The sequence below is a fragment of the Dermacentor variabilis genome, unplaced genomic scaffold (assembly GCF_050947875.1).
Source record: "Dermacentor variabilis isolate Ectoservices unplaced genomic scaffold, ASM5094787v1 scaffold_12, whole genome shotgun sequence".
In the NCBI taxonomy this organism is placed as follows: domain Eukaryota; kingdom Metazoa; phylum Arthropoda; class Arachnida; order Ixodida; family Ixodidae; genus Dermacentor; species Dermacentor variabilis.
The window spans coordinates 59,268,502-59,284,783 of NW_027460280.1; the positions used below are offsets into that span (position 1 = coordinate 59,268,502).

The 16,282-nt window shown below is 46.6% G+C and overlaps 2 protein-coding genes across 16 annotated transcripts in view; one reads left to right on the forward strand and one right to left on the reverse strand.

Moving 5' to 3' along the window:
* The window catches only part of LOC142566166 (uncharacterized), an 88,109-nt gene that overhangs the window by 67,467 nt on the left and 4,360 nt on the right, over positions 1-16,282 (reverse strand). For all 15 annotated transcript variants that reach the window (XR_012824987.1, XR_012824995.1, XR_012824990.1 and 12 more), the window contains exon 2: positions 4,745-4,833. Coding sequence is in view for 6 of the 15 variants with exons in the window: in XM_075677015.1 (XP_075533130.1) it covers positions 4,745-4,833 (89 nt within the window). In the remaining 9 variants the exon portion in view is untranslated. The remainder of the gene's footprint in view (positions 1-4,744; positions 4,834-16,282) is intronic.
* Positions 1-16,282, forward strand: part of LOC142566165 (uncharacterized) — a 151,144-nt gene that overhangs the window by 4,710 nt on the left and 130,152 nt on the right. The window lies entirely within an intron of this gene.

Consider the following 16,282-nt stretch of genomic DNA (forward strand, 5'->3'; position numbering starts at 1 on the left):
GTGTCTTGGCCGGCTGTTTCGCATTTTATTTGTTCATTTGTTTCATACATACTGCTCTTCTCTACAGACATATTTCTCCATGTAAGTGCGGTCTCTCAAGGGGAGAAGCGCGAGCTCAAAGGCTTTATAATTTCTGGCAAAATTTATTGTCTTCATGGTTTCCGACCCCACACCCAGCCGGCGAGAGGAAATCCATTGTGGCGAAGTGCTTTTGCCATCACTGAAACCTCGAAGACCGAGCAGTGCGGTTTGAACTGGTAAAGGCGAAGCTGTTCAATGGTCAGAATGCGTGGCTCTGCTAGTCTGTGGACGAGAATGTTGTGGTTGGAAAATACATATCTCGCTCTTGAGCGGAATATATAGGCAGAGTACGGGTGACCATGAGTTACGTTGCTCACTGTCGATTTTTAAACGATGTTGCGCATATTTATTTATTTATTTATTTATTTATTTATTTATTTATTCTTTTTTATTTATTTATTTATTTCCCTTCAAGGCGAATGACATTACAGAGGGAAGCGGGAAAAAAATACAATCACAAAGAGAACAACAAGATGCAGTAAGTTACAATAACAATTTCAAACAGGCATGAACTTAAACAATGGGGGTTAGTGCCTCGCGAAAACGTTGGTTATCAATGATTGATGCAATGTCAGCAGGAAGGTGGTGTCACTCCATTGTTGTGCGTGGATGAAAAGATTCGGAGAAAGCTTTTGTTTTAGAAAATGGAATGCCTACCTTATGGCGATGATCAATGCGATGGGACATATATTGCAGTGATAGAATAAATTTGTCTTGAAGCACGGTATGGTAGTATATGTTATAAATAAATTCAAGCGGCTAAGTTTTCTACGCGTGGCTAGAGACGGGAGGGAAAGGCTGGCTTTCATGGTTGCTATGCTAGCAGTGCGACTGCAGTTCGAGAGAATGAAACGAGTCGAGTTATTGTGAAGAAGTTTCAGGAAAGTGATTCATTTTACATCCATAGGATCCCAGACAGAAGCAGCGTATTCAAGCTTTGGTCGTATTAAGGTTTTGTGAAGTGTTAGTTTAACTGAATAAGGAACAGTGGAAAAGCTGCGACGGAAGTATCCTAGCATACGGTTAGCATTGTTAATAATGTTTTCTGTGTGCACTGTCCTATTTGGATTACATGATATATGAACACCTAAGTATTTATAAGATGTGACGGATTCTAGTGGAACGTTGTTCAAAAGATAAATAGGAGGACTGCTGTGTTGGCCGACACGCATAAGCGTACATTTTTATTAACGTTTAAATCTATTCGCCATGTCTTACACGATCTAGATACAGTAGCTATGCCAGATTGGAGAGTGTTAGTATCTCTATCGGTATTAACTTCACAAAAGATTACACAATCGTCGGCTTGTAATGCTGTAAATGCTTGTAAAAACAAACAACGCTAAAAACGAGGCTAAACAAGAAGACAGTGCGCTGTCTTGTTTTGTTTGGTATCGCTTTTAGCGTTCTTCGTTCTACCAAGTCATGTGCCTACTAGGTAATCAACAAGATTTATATAAATGCTTCACTTTGTAAACGAAATGTTATACTCTTTGTTTAATATTATGATTTTTAAAAATAGCATAAGGACGATAGCATTATTTGATGCGAAGTGGCTGCACGCGCGCCTTAGCAATGGGAAGTTAAGGAAAGTGTTGTTTCAGCAACGTGAAAACGTGCATTCTCGTTGTTAAAGCATGCTTTTCCGGTGCGACTCTTCGCTTTCACGCTCCGAACAAGCTAAAAAGAAGTACCTGCTACGAGGAACTTGGAAAAAAAATTGTTGTCACGCTGGGCCCAGCAGCCGAAAGCCTTCGGCAGCCTTGAGCTCTGTTTACATGAACTATAGGCGTGAGCGGGTCGAGTCAGAAGTCGAGATGACCCAGCCCGACCCGATCGCGTCTAAGAGCATCTTGCCTAGCGGATTGGGTCAGTCAAGCCACCCTTTGCAGGCGGGCCCGGCTGACTGCGAACTCGCCTTGGCAATCGCTCGGCCCGACCTCTCTCTGCTCCTTGAAGCTGTCTAGTTTGTGTGCGAGAGTAAACGCGGATACGCGCAAGCCACGTGGGTGGAACAAGACCCACCGAAAACCACTTGTTTCTTGTGTTGAAGGGGTGGTTTACTGCATCCCGTTGAACTGTGGCAAAGAGTATGTGGGACAGACGGGCAGCTGCATCAGCGAGCGATTACGTGAGCACAGGAACAACGTTGAAGAACTAGCCCTATCAGGCCACCTTGCCGCACATTGCTCACGCAGCGGATGCAAGCCTCTGTTTTATCGCACTCAATCGCTCGTTATACACCGTGACCAGCTCTCCAGTGAAATAGTAGAAGCTGCAGAGATTAGGAATAGGGATTGTGTTAGTTGCCCGTCAGTCTCCTTATCGGAGAAAGAAATGTTGTTTTTCTCGCGTTGTCCGCCTGTGTCAGTTGATCTTTCCGGGTTGATTTGTTTGTGTCTTCAAAGTGAAAGTCAAAGTACTTTATTTAGGCATCGAAACAGTTGCCTCTAGGAGGCAGACATAAAGGCAATTAATGCCTGACAGAGTGTCAGCCCCCCAGAATGACCTTCTCCCTTTCTTTTGTGTGCTGACATGTACATACATCTGCTCTCGTGCAATAAACACTCAGTTGTTAGCACTGTATCCCTTCTTTTTCTTTCGTCGTCCGTGCGCTTCTGCACTACTGTGTGAATAATGTCACACTAATTAGCCCACCAGTCTGTCCCTTCGAACCCGCTAGCGTTTACATGAAAGCGTCTACCAGTTTTCGGTGCGACAAACCGAGTCGACACGACTTTATCGGGTGCATGTAAACGTCGCCTTGGTTGTCCCGAGAGCTCGCTTCGTCCGTCCTTCTTGCTCTTCTTTCCAGTTTTGTTCCTATATTGCTCTGGTGAGCTTCTCTGTCCTTCATTCGTTTTCTTGTATGTTTAAGGAACTTGGTCGTTTCTCGTTGAACGTAACGTGGAATGATCCTTTAATGGCGTCCAGCCTTGCTAAAAGCATGGCAAAAACAGAGCAAGCACAGATTGGCTGTTCCAACCAATGCAACAGTTTCTTACGAAGTGGTTGGAAGGCGGTGCTTACTAAACGATATTCTCATTCTCTGCAGACTCGCCCAGTGTATCGTGCGGGAAAGCTTTATTGCTCACATGTTTGTGTTGCGCTTTCAGGAAGCACGACGATTTATAGTACATATCACCCATACGTGATATGTACCTGTCTCTTGATTAGGACTATAGCGCAATACATGACACACCTAGAAACAAAGGACAGGATGACGATACATGTCACAGGCGTCGTCCTTTATGTCCCCCCCCCCTTTTCTTGTGCGCCGTCTATTGTGCTAGCCCTATATATTAATAAAATATGTCTCGCCAGGCTTGCTGTTGCTCTATGCCGCCTCTCTGTTGGTAGACGTATCAGGTGTGCCATGAAGCGTATGAGGCATGTAAGCGCCCCATTTCATCATACGGCAGCATCACACTCTTAAGCGTCCTACGCCGCTCAGTCCGCAAACGGCAGACGCTTCCCACGCGTGCACACACGCACGCACGCACGTACGCGGAGCGTCGGTTTCCTTCCGGCATCATGCTGGGACTGTTCACATGGAGTCCTTCACTTACAGCCACGCGCACGCGTCTCTTTGGGAATCACCAGACCCTGCAGCCCAGCGTTCAGCCGGAACGCTTATCGTACGCGAATAAAAAGGAGGAAAGGGGGGGGGGGGGACGCATCAGCTGCGCAGTTGACTAGAAAATGCATCGCTGCACAATTGATGCAAATGAGCCAGAGAGGCAGCATTTGTGTGCGTCTGCTCGGAAGGCATTGGTAGGCGTCGAGCCCCTTCGAATGTCGCCTACTGTACGGCCAACCTTTCAGGGCAGTCAGTTGTCAAATGCTTCAGATATTGGTCAAGCTTCGTTAGAATACTTTCTTCCCGTTATCCCTCTAGCAGCTTCCTTTCTGGTTTCTTGAGCATTCGTTCTTTGGCAATAGGATGTCAGCTGATATGCTCGCTATCGACTGGAGTATACTGTACGACAAACACAAACACTTCGCGATTTTCGATGTCACATTCGGAAGACGTCTCTCTCCGAAGAGCGCGACGCTGTGTATACGTATTCAGCAAACCGTGACTCACCAGTGCCACATTACTTCACCGCTCTGTGAGCTTTTTTCGGCCACACCCTGGACATTGCATCAAGTAATGACGTGCCCAGATGAAAAAAAAATAGAAAAGCTTTTGACAAAGCACGGTTGGTGCGCAAGTGTATACAGCTAGACATTCGTCTTGAAGGCGGAGGTTTCATCAGAAGCGTGCCACTGCTATGAAACATTTAACGACGGATTAGTAAGACGGGTGGAGAAGAGCGCTGTGACTAATGTGCGACCTCAGGAAGAACTGAGCGTGGGCACATGATGAGAGTTTACAACGGAGAAAAAAGAAAGAAAGGTTATATAACTTTAAAAGCAAAAGGAAAACTGAAATACGCGAAAATGTCTCTTTGACAGCATTATAAACTATTGTGCTTGTTACAGAGCTCTGTAATGCATCGGAATTTCCCCTGCAGCTGTCACAGTTTTAGTAGACACTTATTAATAACTACACATTAAGCACTGTCAACTTGTCCTAGTAAAAACTGAAAACTATATCGTAAAAAGATGAATACAGTCGCACTCGATATACATGGTCGCTTACAACAAACAATCGGCGTACCTGGAAAGGCTTGACATCAGTGGAAGGCTCGTAGCCTGTCCCTGCGTTCCTGTGGGACACCGGCTTGTAGGAAACTTGGTGACGCGCCCCTGCAAATCAGTGCCGAATTGCGCTGAAAGGAAGCACTGGTCGGCCCAGCTTGTCAGAAGAAGTATTTTAATGACTGGAAAATGTAGAGAGGTCGGCCGGATAATGGAGCATCTGGCCTGCTACTCTACGTAAGGGAAGGGGAAGAGGGGAAGAAAAAGTGTCAGAATGGGGGATGATAATGGGAGGAACGAGGTGAAGGACACATTACACAATTGGTATCACAGGCGTGAGTCCAGGCCCGTGTCACCTAGGAAACGTGAAAGAGCACGCATTGTCTCTGTCGTCTGCCAACTCTGTGGCCATGCGCCTAGCAAGAGGTCCTCCGACAGTGGTCCATTGTGTAAATGTCTCAAGGTATCTGCCATTGTCAGTCTTTCGCGCGCATACTCAGGGCACATCACGAACACATCTACATCTACAGCGCCACACACTGAACAGTCCGGGGACTCTGTCCGTCCAATAATGTGCAAATATTTGCGCGTGAAGGCGACACCTAATCGCAGTCTGTGTATCAGGCATGTATCAGGGCGAGGAATTCCACGCAGAATAGGAAATTTCATATCGGGATCCAGCCTTTTAAGGCGGACGTGACGAGCGTCTGGCTGGGCCCGGTATCTTCCCGTTGCACTCCTCATTAATTCCGGCAGGAGGCATGTGATGTCCGGTCTGGAGAATGGCGCTACAGTTCGCAGGCCATTGCTGAGGGAGCGCCTTGCTGCAGCATCGGCCATCTCATTACCGTTGAGCCCACAGTGTCCCGGGATCCATTGGAACACTATGCGGTGGTGTTTTTCTTGAGCGCATGAAAGTAGCTCGGTGATCTGCAGTGCCAGAACCTGATATGCGGTGTGGCGCAGGAAGCATCGCGAAATTTGCAGCGCGGGTTTTGAGTCCGTGAAAATGCACCACTCTTGAGGTCTTTCCCCGCAGATGTGGCGAATCGCTTCCCGAATAGCCACAAGCTCTGCAGCGGTTGATGTAGAATTATGGTCTAGTATGAAACCTCGAGTCATCTGTTGGGCTGGTATCACCACAGCTGCTGTTAATGCCTTTGGTGACGCGGAGCCGTCTGTGTAAACATGAACATATGTCTGGTATTCTGAACAGATGTACGCGAGAGCAAGTTGCTATAGTCCACTGACGGGAACCAATGATTTCTTTAGTATGCCGGGGACATGTACGCATACGGAAGGTTGAACCATCACCCACGGTGGTTTGACGGGGTGATATGGAAGGGCATAGCCTGATGTTATGTGGGGTAGATGGCAGCGGAGTGCACTTGTGAAACTGCTGTCCTGCCGCTCATGTAGAACCGACGTCAATGGATGGCAATGGTGTCGTGTCAGTAAGCGTAAATACACACGAAGTGGTTCGTGGGACAGGTATATCGATAACGGGCATACGCGGGCTTCCTCAATTGTGCCTTTGTTGGAGGCACGCCGTGGCAACCCGAGGCATATTTTGAGTGCCTGCGCTTGAACGCTCTCTAATGCCCGTAAGCAGGAAATGCTCAAGTTTGAGAGTATCGGAAGGCTGTATCGAATGTAGCCTACGAAAAGAGACTGATAAAGTCTTAGTAATGAGCCAGCTTCTCAGGCCGTAGTTGAAAACTATGTAAGCATTCTGACAGCCTTTAGCGCACATGCAGAAATATCCGACAGGAGAGTTTCATATCTCTCCCTGTGAAATTCACTTGTCGGATATTTCTGTGCACCCAAGGCTGTCAGAATGATTACATAGTTTACAACTACGGCTTTTGTCATCGCACGTCTAGTTACAGCTTCGTTGCCGTCCTCTATAAATTTTCGTAAGACCCTAACGGTAATGGGTGTTATCAGTACGACAAGAAAGCACCCTTACAGGTGTAAACATTTTTACAGTGTAGCCCGCCTTTAACTAACGCCTCCATGCGTGCACATCACTATAGAGGACTTCAGTGGCAGGGTGAATCCAGTGTGACAAGCGTGAGAAGGCAATGGAAATGAACAGAACGACAACGACTTGGAAATGATTATTCGTTGTCCGCCTACATGAAGAAGCAACGAAGACAAAAAGAAAAGAGAGAGAAGAAGAAAACCCTCGTGGAGCAATTCAACCACCATTAAGAGCTTCCCTCATTCTTTTGCTAAGCATTTTGCTTGCTTTTGTATATTTATCTCCTTTATTGCACCTTCCGGCGCGAGAGTTTTTAGTTGGCCGCCTGCCAGGCGCTGCTTCCAGGGAAGCCATCCCGACAGAGAAGCACTTGACGTCGCCGCGAGACCGCTATGCAAAACGGGTTACGCATGGGCGAGACGCTTGTTGCGGCAGGGTGACGTCGAAGCCTGCGGCGACGCTTGTGCCGTCACGTTTAGCGCTGGGAAGAAAGCAAACTACGTGACAGGCCGAGCGTAAGCGCGTCTTCCGCCCATTATCAATTCAGGAAATGTGATGCTAATCGTGAGCGGCAAGTTGTTGTGGCTTGGGCACGTGGCAGCATTATATCGAAACCAGCCGAGGTTGAAAGCATGAGCTTCCTGCTACTCCATTTCACTTCAATGTGGGCTCAGGCGCTATGAGTGATGAAAATGACTCGTATTTTTCTTCTTTCCGCGTGGAAGCCGCCGTTCGTTGTACTTTAAGTAGCAGCCCTCATTGGACTGGACGTTTTTGTCTACGATGATCACGATACTACTCTTGCAAATGTTAGCTTTGCCCTCATGCCCTCAACGGCATTGCCCTCAACTATTCCAAAGGCCGGGATGCAAACCGGTAAGTGGGTCGATAACGACGACGGGCCCGCATTTTGCTAAAGAGGAAAGTTAAAGACGGAATTCGATGGTATTACTGCAAAAATATATTAAGCGCAAGCGGTGTATTAGCGAGGTTTGGTGTTTTGGAGATCCGTAGACCCCGTTTGGACTTTTCGCTTACATTGAGGTGGCTCCTATAGTGGTTGCTCATTAGAACGACCTCGCAAGAGAACCGCCTGAAAGTAATCGACGGTCACGCGGACCAAGCTTCCCAGTGTTTGGGCTCGTTAACCTTTTGTACAAATGAAAATAATGATCGGACGCGGTGCTATTTTTACACGACACCGCTCTATTTAGACCCATGTTCGTGGGAGCGGCAATTAGGACGGCCGCATTAGGCGCAGCACGGGGAAAGGGCGCGCACATCCCCACCCTCATCGATCGAAGCCTACTTAACGCACCGATGAGCACACGCCCGTTTCGACAGGCACGGGTGGAGCGACGCCCGAAGGCACTGCTCATTCATATTTGAAGCCCCGCACAATGACCACCGGTCTGCGCGCCGAGGAAAGCTGGTGGAGGTCGCTCCCAGCGATCGGAGGAGTAAGGCTTCTTTCTGGGGGAAAAAAAGAGTGAAAAAAAGAAAAGAAAAAGAGAAAGGCTGTGAGACGAGTGACCTCGTCCACGGAACCCGCTCGGTGCCACAACAGGGAGGCGAGTGACAGGCCCGCGACAGCGTCCCATGAAGCGCGCCTTTCTATACCTCTACCCTTCCGTGACGGGCCGACTCCCCGACGCCGCCGATTCCCCAGCTGCTCCCTATGGTTCTGCGCGGGTACAGACATTCCCCAGACAAGTGCCTAGGACTGTGTGCTCGCGTATGCTTGTGTTTGGGCTGCAGCGGATACAAGAAATTAGCGAATGATGGATTATTAAAGTCGTCCTTTGTGACATGTGTAACGATCTAGTCTTACCTACACACTAAAAATGGGCTGGTTTATCGCATGGCTGTTATAAAAGTGTTATTTAACATTACCGCTACACGACAGCTACACCTCCGATGAGAGAAGCCGTAGTTGAAAACTGCAAAGTAATTTTGATAGTCTGGGGCGCACCGAAGTATCTGTCAAGAGAACTTTGACAGCGATAGCTATTACTTTATTTCATGGAGTTTTCGTGTTGTCTGTCATAGCTATCATCGCACAATGTTTACATGCGACAAAAAGTTGCCAAAAATTCATTTGTACCGCTCTACGATTCGATCTTACCCCTTAAGTGTCAAGGGTGTCAGCTATTAAACAAACCAAATACTCTTAAGCATGCAAACATTTTTACTGTGTATCTTCGTTCTTTCTCTCCAACTTTCGATTCGCATCCTTGCTTAACGTGAGACAGTTAAGGGGCCCACAGCCTATTTCTATTTCCATGAATTTTCTTCTTCTTTTTCTCTGTTGTTTAAAAAAGGTACTACCACCCAACGGGACTTTCTCTGCTGTAAAGAGAGAGGAAGCAAGTGACAATCGCCGTGACAGTTTATCTGCAACATTTTTCGCGACATCTAACATAGATTGTTGCCTCGTTTTCTGAGGTATCAGGGACTATATTCGAAGACACTACAGTTACATACGACGCAGCCTTCTTTGTGTGTTTTAGAGCCTCTCATGACTTTCAGAACGCAGGCGGAGCGCCACTTTCATCATTTATAACGCTCCTTCACGCCACGATACTGGTAGTTGAAAACTATATGATGTACTCATATCAGTTTAAGTAGCAGGATTAACCTAAACGAGGGCAAAAAAGGGTAGACTACCCCCACCCCCCTCCCCAATAAGAGAATCTTTATTAGTGCTTATTATAACTGTTGGGACGGCGGTGGGGCCGACGAACGCGTTGTGATCAGTAGCTGCCACAAACCTGCGCATCGGGTGATGAAAAGGTCTTCCCATCAGACAATGAAAAAGACATTAGGCCCATTGTTCTGTCCACGCCCAAGGCCTATCTACCCATACTGAGTCGCCATCGCATCTGTGAGCGGATTAACAAGAACCGGACGAACCACCACGCACGTGATCGCAACATCGCCGCCATTTACTCAGAACCACAGTGTCTTCTGAGAAAATGTAAGGTCATTTCTCGTAACTTGCCCCAAGCTTCTGTGCTATGCTATTTTTTTTTATTGTATGCGCACAGACAGCTGACCGTCGGCAATGCATGCCCCCCTGGTGCCGTTTGTTTATTTTGCACCGTGCTAGACTTCGTGATCGGTCGTCGAATGGACGACGATGACCTTTAGCGGACTTCGAGGACCAGAGAGTTCCGAGTTAGATCCGGATATCGCACTTCTGGGACACCACCCATGGTAACTGTTCAAGTTTTAACTAAGTAGTTGGGTCCGGGAGCGGAGGCCTGTTAAATAATAAAGGATGCGAAAAACGAAGATGCCACCTTGAGATTACCGCACGAACCTTTATGTGACTACATACGGCCTTTAAGGGGCTACGTAGTTGTTCATCAGTGAAAGAAGATTACATTGCTTCCTAAAGTAAATAAGGACGTCTGGACGTGGTAATCTTTGATTACTATTCCTGCATAGAAATGACTCGTATTATGCTAAAATACATGACGCAATACTGACATAGGTAACGCCATAGCTTCGGCACGAAATAAAAAATAAAAAAGCAAACACGTAGAAAACCAGCAGTTTGCCGTTTGTTTTCTCTGTTATTTTCTCTGTTCATCACCTTTTATTACTTTTTTTTGCTAAAGAAATGAAAACAGGTTTCGGAAGAATAGTTTACGAATCCTAACTAACTGAGCCTTCGACACTGGCTTACAAATTGACACTAACCGACGGTCATTCTATGCGAAATGTCCCAAACTTGTCACTCCACCACCACCAATTGCGTCTTTTTTTTAGGTCATTATACTTACTGTATTGTATTGTAGTAAGCTTCACCTCACAATTTTTCGTGAAAAAAAATTTAAACTGAGACGGAGTGCGTCATTTACATTTCGTCATAACTTTAAAAACTACGTCCAACGAAAACATTGCCACAAAGCAAATGCACCGGAAATGACCACTGAACTTTCGTTAAACAAATAAAGAAAATAAATTATGTCTGCGCTACTTCATAAGGATTTCAAGGAATAGCTATTTTTCTATTTGTTGTAGGTTGTCAAAAGTTACCAAATTGGCTGTTATTAGAAATTTTCTTTAATTGAATTGCTTCTCTGACTCGGGCATTTTTTTTTTCTGCTTGAAAAGCGGCGCACAATGGCTCCATTGTGTGCTGTTTTTCTTAGCGACATGTAGCAGGGATGAGCGGGAGAAAAACAGCGCCAAAGTTGCAAGAACCTGCTCTTACTTTTCTGCGTTCGGCCGTTGATTTATATGTGAGGTGGTCCTGGGCAAAGATATGCTAGAAAACACGTGCGATGAATCAGCGTGTTTTCTTTTTTAAAAAGTACAATCAAATTAGTTTTTTGTTTGAAGCGAGCAAATTAAAAAAAGTAATAATAATGGCAAAGCTTGCCTGCCCCACCCGTCACCGCGTTGCGTTATATTTTGTCGTCACCCGTCCGGGCCTTCCCAAATGTATAATTGTAAGTGAGACCGACATCTCCGCCCTGATGTAAATAAGCCATCTCTCTTTTGTCTAGGCCGCGAAAAAAACTTTGTGACGAATACGAGTCCCCGGGCTGACGTGCGTTTTTCCACTGTGAGATGTGGGCCCTGTGATCCCGGAAAATACGGCCTTAATAAATGATGAAAGAACAATTGTGGAAAACGCTCACTTCTCTTCGATTATTCTGCCACACATAAAAGGGAGCTTCGCATAAGGGGCACGTTCCTTATTCATTTGAGAGAGAGAGGGAGAAGGAGGTAGAAAGAAAGGAAGGGAAGGGACGTTAACCAGACGATACTTTTCGGTTTGCTACCCTGCACTGGATTCTGAGCCTGAATGTCCAACGAGACTGAATGACCGGCGAGACGAAATGCTCAGCGAGGCTGAATGTCCAACAAGACAGCATATACAACTATACAAGAACGAATGCTTCGATCTTCGAAACTATTTAGGGCTTCGTCTGGAGTGCCTATATTACGGCAGCATTTTTCCGCACGCAAATCTAGCAGTCAGTGCAAGCTACACGGTTTCTTCTGCCAGGCCGTGAGAGAAGGAAGTAATTGCGCAAGTACTAAGTGTATAAAAAACGCGTCATAATTTGGCAGTCATCAACTTTGGCAGCGCCTCCAGGACACCAGAGGGGCAACGGGTGCACACCAGAGGTGATGACCGGACCACCCTGATTCCAGCTTCGATCGCCCGCTGCCCCTTGCGTGCCCGGGATACCCTGCGCACCCCGCTTCATTATAATGTCAGGTGCTCTCCTGAGGCCTCTTTTTTCCGGTTACATGTGATCTACTGAAGCAGTAGTTGTCAAAAGAAAAATCATTGCCCGGTAAATATGTATCCTCGCCCGGTGTCTATATCTGGCAATTTTTTTCAGAACTTTCTTTTCTGTGTACCTCACGCCATTGCGCGCTCAGAGAGAGAGAGAGAGAGAGAATTCAATTGAAAGAAGGCATGCAGAGAGGTCGGCCTGAGCTAAGGCGCTCTAGCCTGCTACTCTGCACAGGGGAGGGGGAACGGGGACATAAAGGTGGGATGAGGGATGACGATGACATAGCAAAGGGATGCGCGCTCAGTGTCATAAATAAACGGTTAGGCTTCGCGAGCCCCTTACTAGCTGGGCGAGTTGTCCCAGTCGAAGTACTACACAGTACTACACCAGTACGCCGTAGGACACATGCGCTTCGACGTATCTCAGAATTCATTGCCCGAAACCTAATTACCAACGAAGCTGATCATTGCGTCAATAGTTCACAGCCTCCGCACGGACCTATACGACGAGTGCTAATTATTTCCCAGAACTGCCGCGGTTTAATTGCTGCAACATAAAATTATACTGCATATCGCAGTATTAAGTGACATGCGACTTGACTACTGGACTGTGACACTGAGTCGTGTAGTCAAGAAGCGTAAATAGACCAACTTACGTTACTTCATTCTATCGATGGAGGAATATGCTGTGACAGATGGTCACGAGCATCAACGACGGCTTGCATTGCGTATACAGTTTGGATTATACGTATATCTTGGCTATTGGGTACTTCTCTGCACTACGTGTGCGCCGCACCATAGACACAGGCCGACGATCTCAAAGGCAAACTGAGTAACGCGGTGACCCTTGTGCACTGTTGCAGGAAAACTCTTGCTTCTTACCCCCCCCCCCCCTCTTTTCGCTCAGTTCCGTTCTATATAAACATCCCGGTGCGAGCGGAGAAGCCTAGCTGGGACAAGGGAGTCACGGAGGTTGCGAGGATATTTATACAGGAACCCCGCCTCACGCTTCCAGCTCCGCTCGCGTTGGCGACGAAGTCGAGACCAACGTTGGTCGAGACAACGCGGCACGTGACGCGAATCTTAATGCGCCGGCGCAGACGTGGGTTTTGCGCCCATTTCCGACACCCCCGAGGCCGATAGGGAGCAGCGATTTGGGCAGACACCTGATGAGGAACCGGCACGAACGAAGCCTACACGTGCGGCCTATACAGAAGCGCCTCGCGCAGATGACTTTTCGTGCGTCGATGATGCATTCGCCGCTGACTGCGGCCCCCCGGGATGTTGACGACCGGCGCCGCGAGGTCGTTGCTGCAGAAGCGCTCCCCCTTCACGGGGTCGGTGGCTCGCCGGGAGGCGCAGGGCCCAGCGGTGAATCGCTCTCGGTGCACCAGCCTCGTCAATCGGTGTCGCATACATCGGCGCAGTGCTACTCGAGCTCTGCTTGCACTGGCGCGCTCCAGTGAAATGTGTGCGGGACGATTCGTCGCACGAAACTGAATTATACGGAGTCCCAATGATGATTATGAAACGATTGAGCGCTACGGAAGACGAAGACATGAACGCCAACGGCGCAAGACGGGCGCAGTTTGTGTTTTTGTCTGCTCGTCTTCCTTAGCGTTGTAATCGTGTTTCGTAATGTAAGCAACCATTTATCGCAGCTCTCAACGTGACCCACCGCGGTGGCTTAGCCGCTATGGTGTTGCGCTGTAAGCACGAGGTAGCGGGATCGAATCCCGACCGCGGCGGCCGCATTTCGATAAAAGCGAAATGCAAAAAAAAAAAAACGCCCCTATTCCTTAGGGCACGTTAAAGATCCCCTGATAGTCAAAATTTAGTTGTTGATTTATTTATTTGAACGCCTTCAGAGACTATAGGGCGTTGCAGAAGCGAGTGGTAACAATAAATATTACAAAAAAAAAAAACACGCAGAGCAAATAGCAAGTAACATATTCGAGCGTATTTTTGAAGTCACTGGGGTCCGTAATAGATACAATGGAGGTGGGCAAGTGGTTCCAATCATTACAAGTTTGAGGAACGAAAGAATGAAAGCGTTGGTTTGTGTGACAACAAGGAACAAACACTTTATGACGATGGTCCATATGAGATGATATAAGTGAAGGATGGGAAAGTAATTCTTGCTTAAGACGAGGGCTATGGTAGTAGATCTTATGAAATAAGGAGAGACGTACTATTTTCCTGCGCGAGGAAAGGGACGGAAGCCGTAACGCTGTTTTCATATATGAAACACTGGATAGACGGGAGTACTCAATTGGAAAAAATAAAGTGTACGCTACGATTTTGTACAGCTTCAAGGTGATAATAAGACTTCCAGTAAATGGATCCCACACAGATGATGGATATTCTAGTTTGGAACGAACGAAAGTTTTATAAAGAAGGCGTTTAAGAGAAGAAAAGGCAAGTGAAAAGTTACGGCGCAGCTACCCAAGCATGTGGTTAGCATTGTTGACAATATAATTAATGTGTGGTTGCCAAGACAGCTTTCAATCAATGTGGACCCTTAAGCATTTGTAAGTAGTCACTTCTTCGAGAGCGGAACCATTTATGTTATACTTACAGGCGTTAGTGCAAATTTTACGAGAAAGTTTCATTAGTTCACACTTCGTCGTGTTGAGTTTCATTTTCGATGTGTTACACCAATCAGAAATATTCTTAAGGTCATTCTGCAGTGGTGATGTGTCAGCATCAGAGGAAAACATGCGATATACAACACAATCGTCTGCAAGAAGCCTAATAGAAGAGTTAATGCGATCAGGTAAATCGTTTATATAAATTAGCAAAAAAAAAAGGGGCCCAAGGACAGAAGTTTGGGGCACTCCTGAAAGGACAGGACAGAGAGAAGAATCGTAGCCATTAGCAGTTACAAATTGCTGTCGGTTTAACAAACAGTTTATTCATGCAAGAATGTTAGGGTCAAGATTTAGTTTACTAAGCTTAAGATAAAGCAGTTCATGGCAGGCAAAGTCAAAAGCATTAGAGAAAGCTAAGAATACAGAATCAATATAAAATCCCAAGTATAGAGCTACTAAGAGTTCATTAGTAAATGAAATTAACTGCGTTTCACAGGAGAATGTCTTTCTGAAACCATGCTGACGAGATGTGAAAGAAGTATTAGCTTCAAGAAAGTTAACCAGGTAAGAATAAATGACATGTTCAAAGATGTTACAAGGGACACTGGTTAATGATATTGGCCTATAATTTAGCGCAGAATGACGGTCACCAGATTTAAACAAAGGCACCACTTTGCCCATTTTCCAATGACAAGGCAACACACCAGAATTTCAAGTCTGAGGGAAAAGTTCACACAAAAAATGGACGAGTTAGCAACCGTACTTATCAAAAATTTTGCGTTTACTCGATCGACGCCGCACGATGACGAAACCTTTAAATTGTTAATGAGGCCAACGACACCATCGTAATCAATTACTACGGGAACCATTGTAGGAAAGTTCGCGTCACAAGATTCTGACAGGCACTCAACGCTAATGTGGAGCCCCCCACTACGGCATGCCTCATAATCAAACCGTGGTTCTGGCACGCAAAACCTCAGAATTCAAGTGAGCCGCTTGCACCAAGTCATCCACCATCTTCCAGAGACGCTGTTCTGATTTGACATTTTACCTTCGCTTTTCATTTATCCGCTGTAGTAAGAAAGTATGCGAGCAGTTAGTGTGAGGTGTAAACACGGGACCAAAAAGAAGTCGACACTGACGGGACGACCGCTCGCGTCTCGCCCGTCTCGTCTTCTTTTTGGTCCCGCATTAAATTTAGCCCTTTGCACTTCCTAATACGCTTCGCTAACTAGCCCGGAAGACTACTCTTGTAAAGTATAAGCGCAGGTTTGGTGCGACGCAGTGCAAAATCGCCACAACATGTGTACGTTGACGTCTCCTGGAGTATACGGAAGCGTTTGTTCGCTATCACGACGAATCGCTGTCGCGGCAGAGAAAGCGTTGCGAGATTAGATATCATTCCCGTAATCTAACTTTTCGTGTCCGTGAAAAACAAGCATAATGCGAAGAGAATAATGGCAGTGCAAAATGACGAATGCGTAGAAATGAGATATTGGCACGCTTCGACTTCCAAATTAGGGCATGCTGTTGCTGAGCTTCCGCATCATATTTCATGATAATAGTTCGTGTATCGAGTAACAGAAGTCAGTTGAAAAACGAGTAAGCCAATCAACGGGAGCTTTCTCGTCTTTCGTGCGCATCAATGCAAAGACGGGGGCACGCGGTGGAAACCGCCCTGCATACTTGGAGACCCAAGTGTCAACAACACGCCGTTCGGGG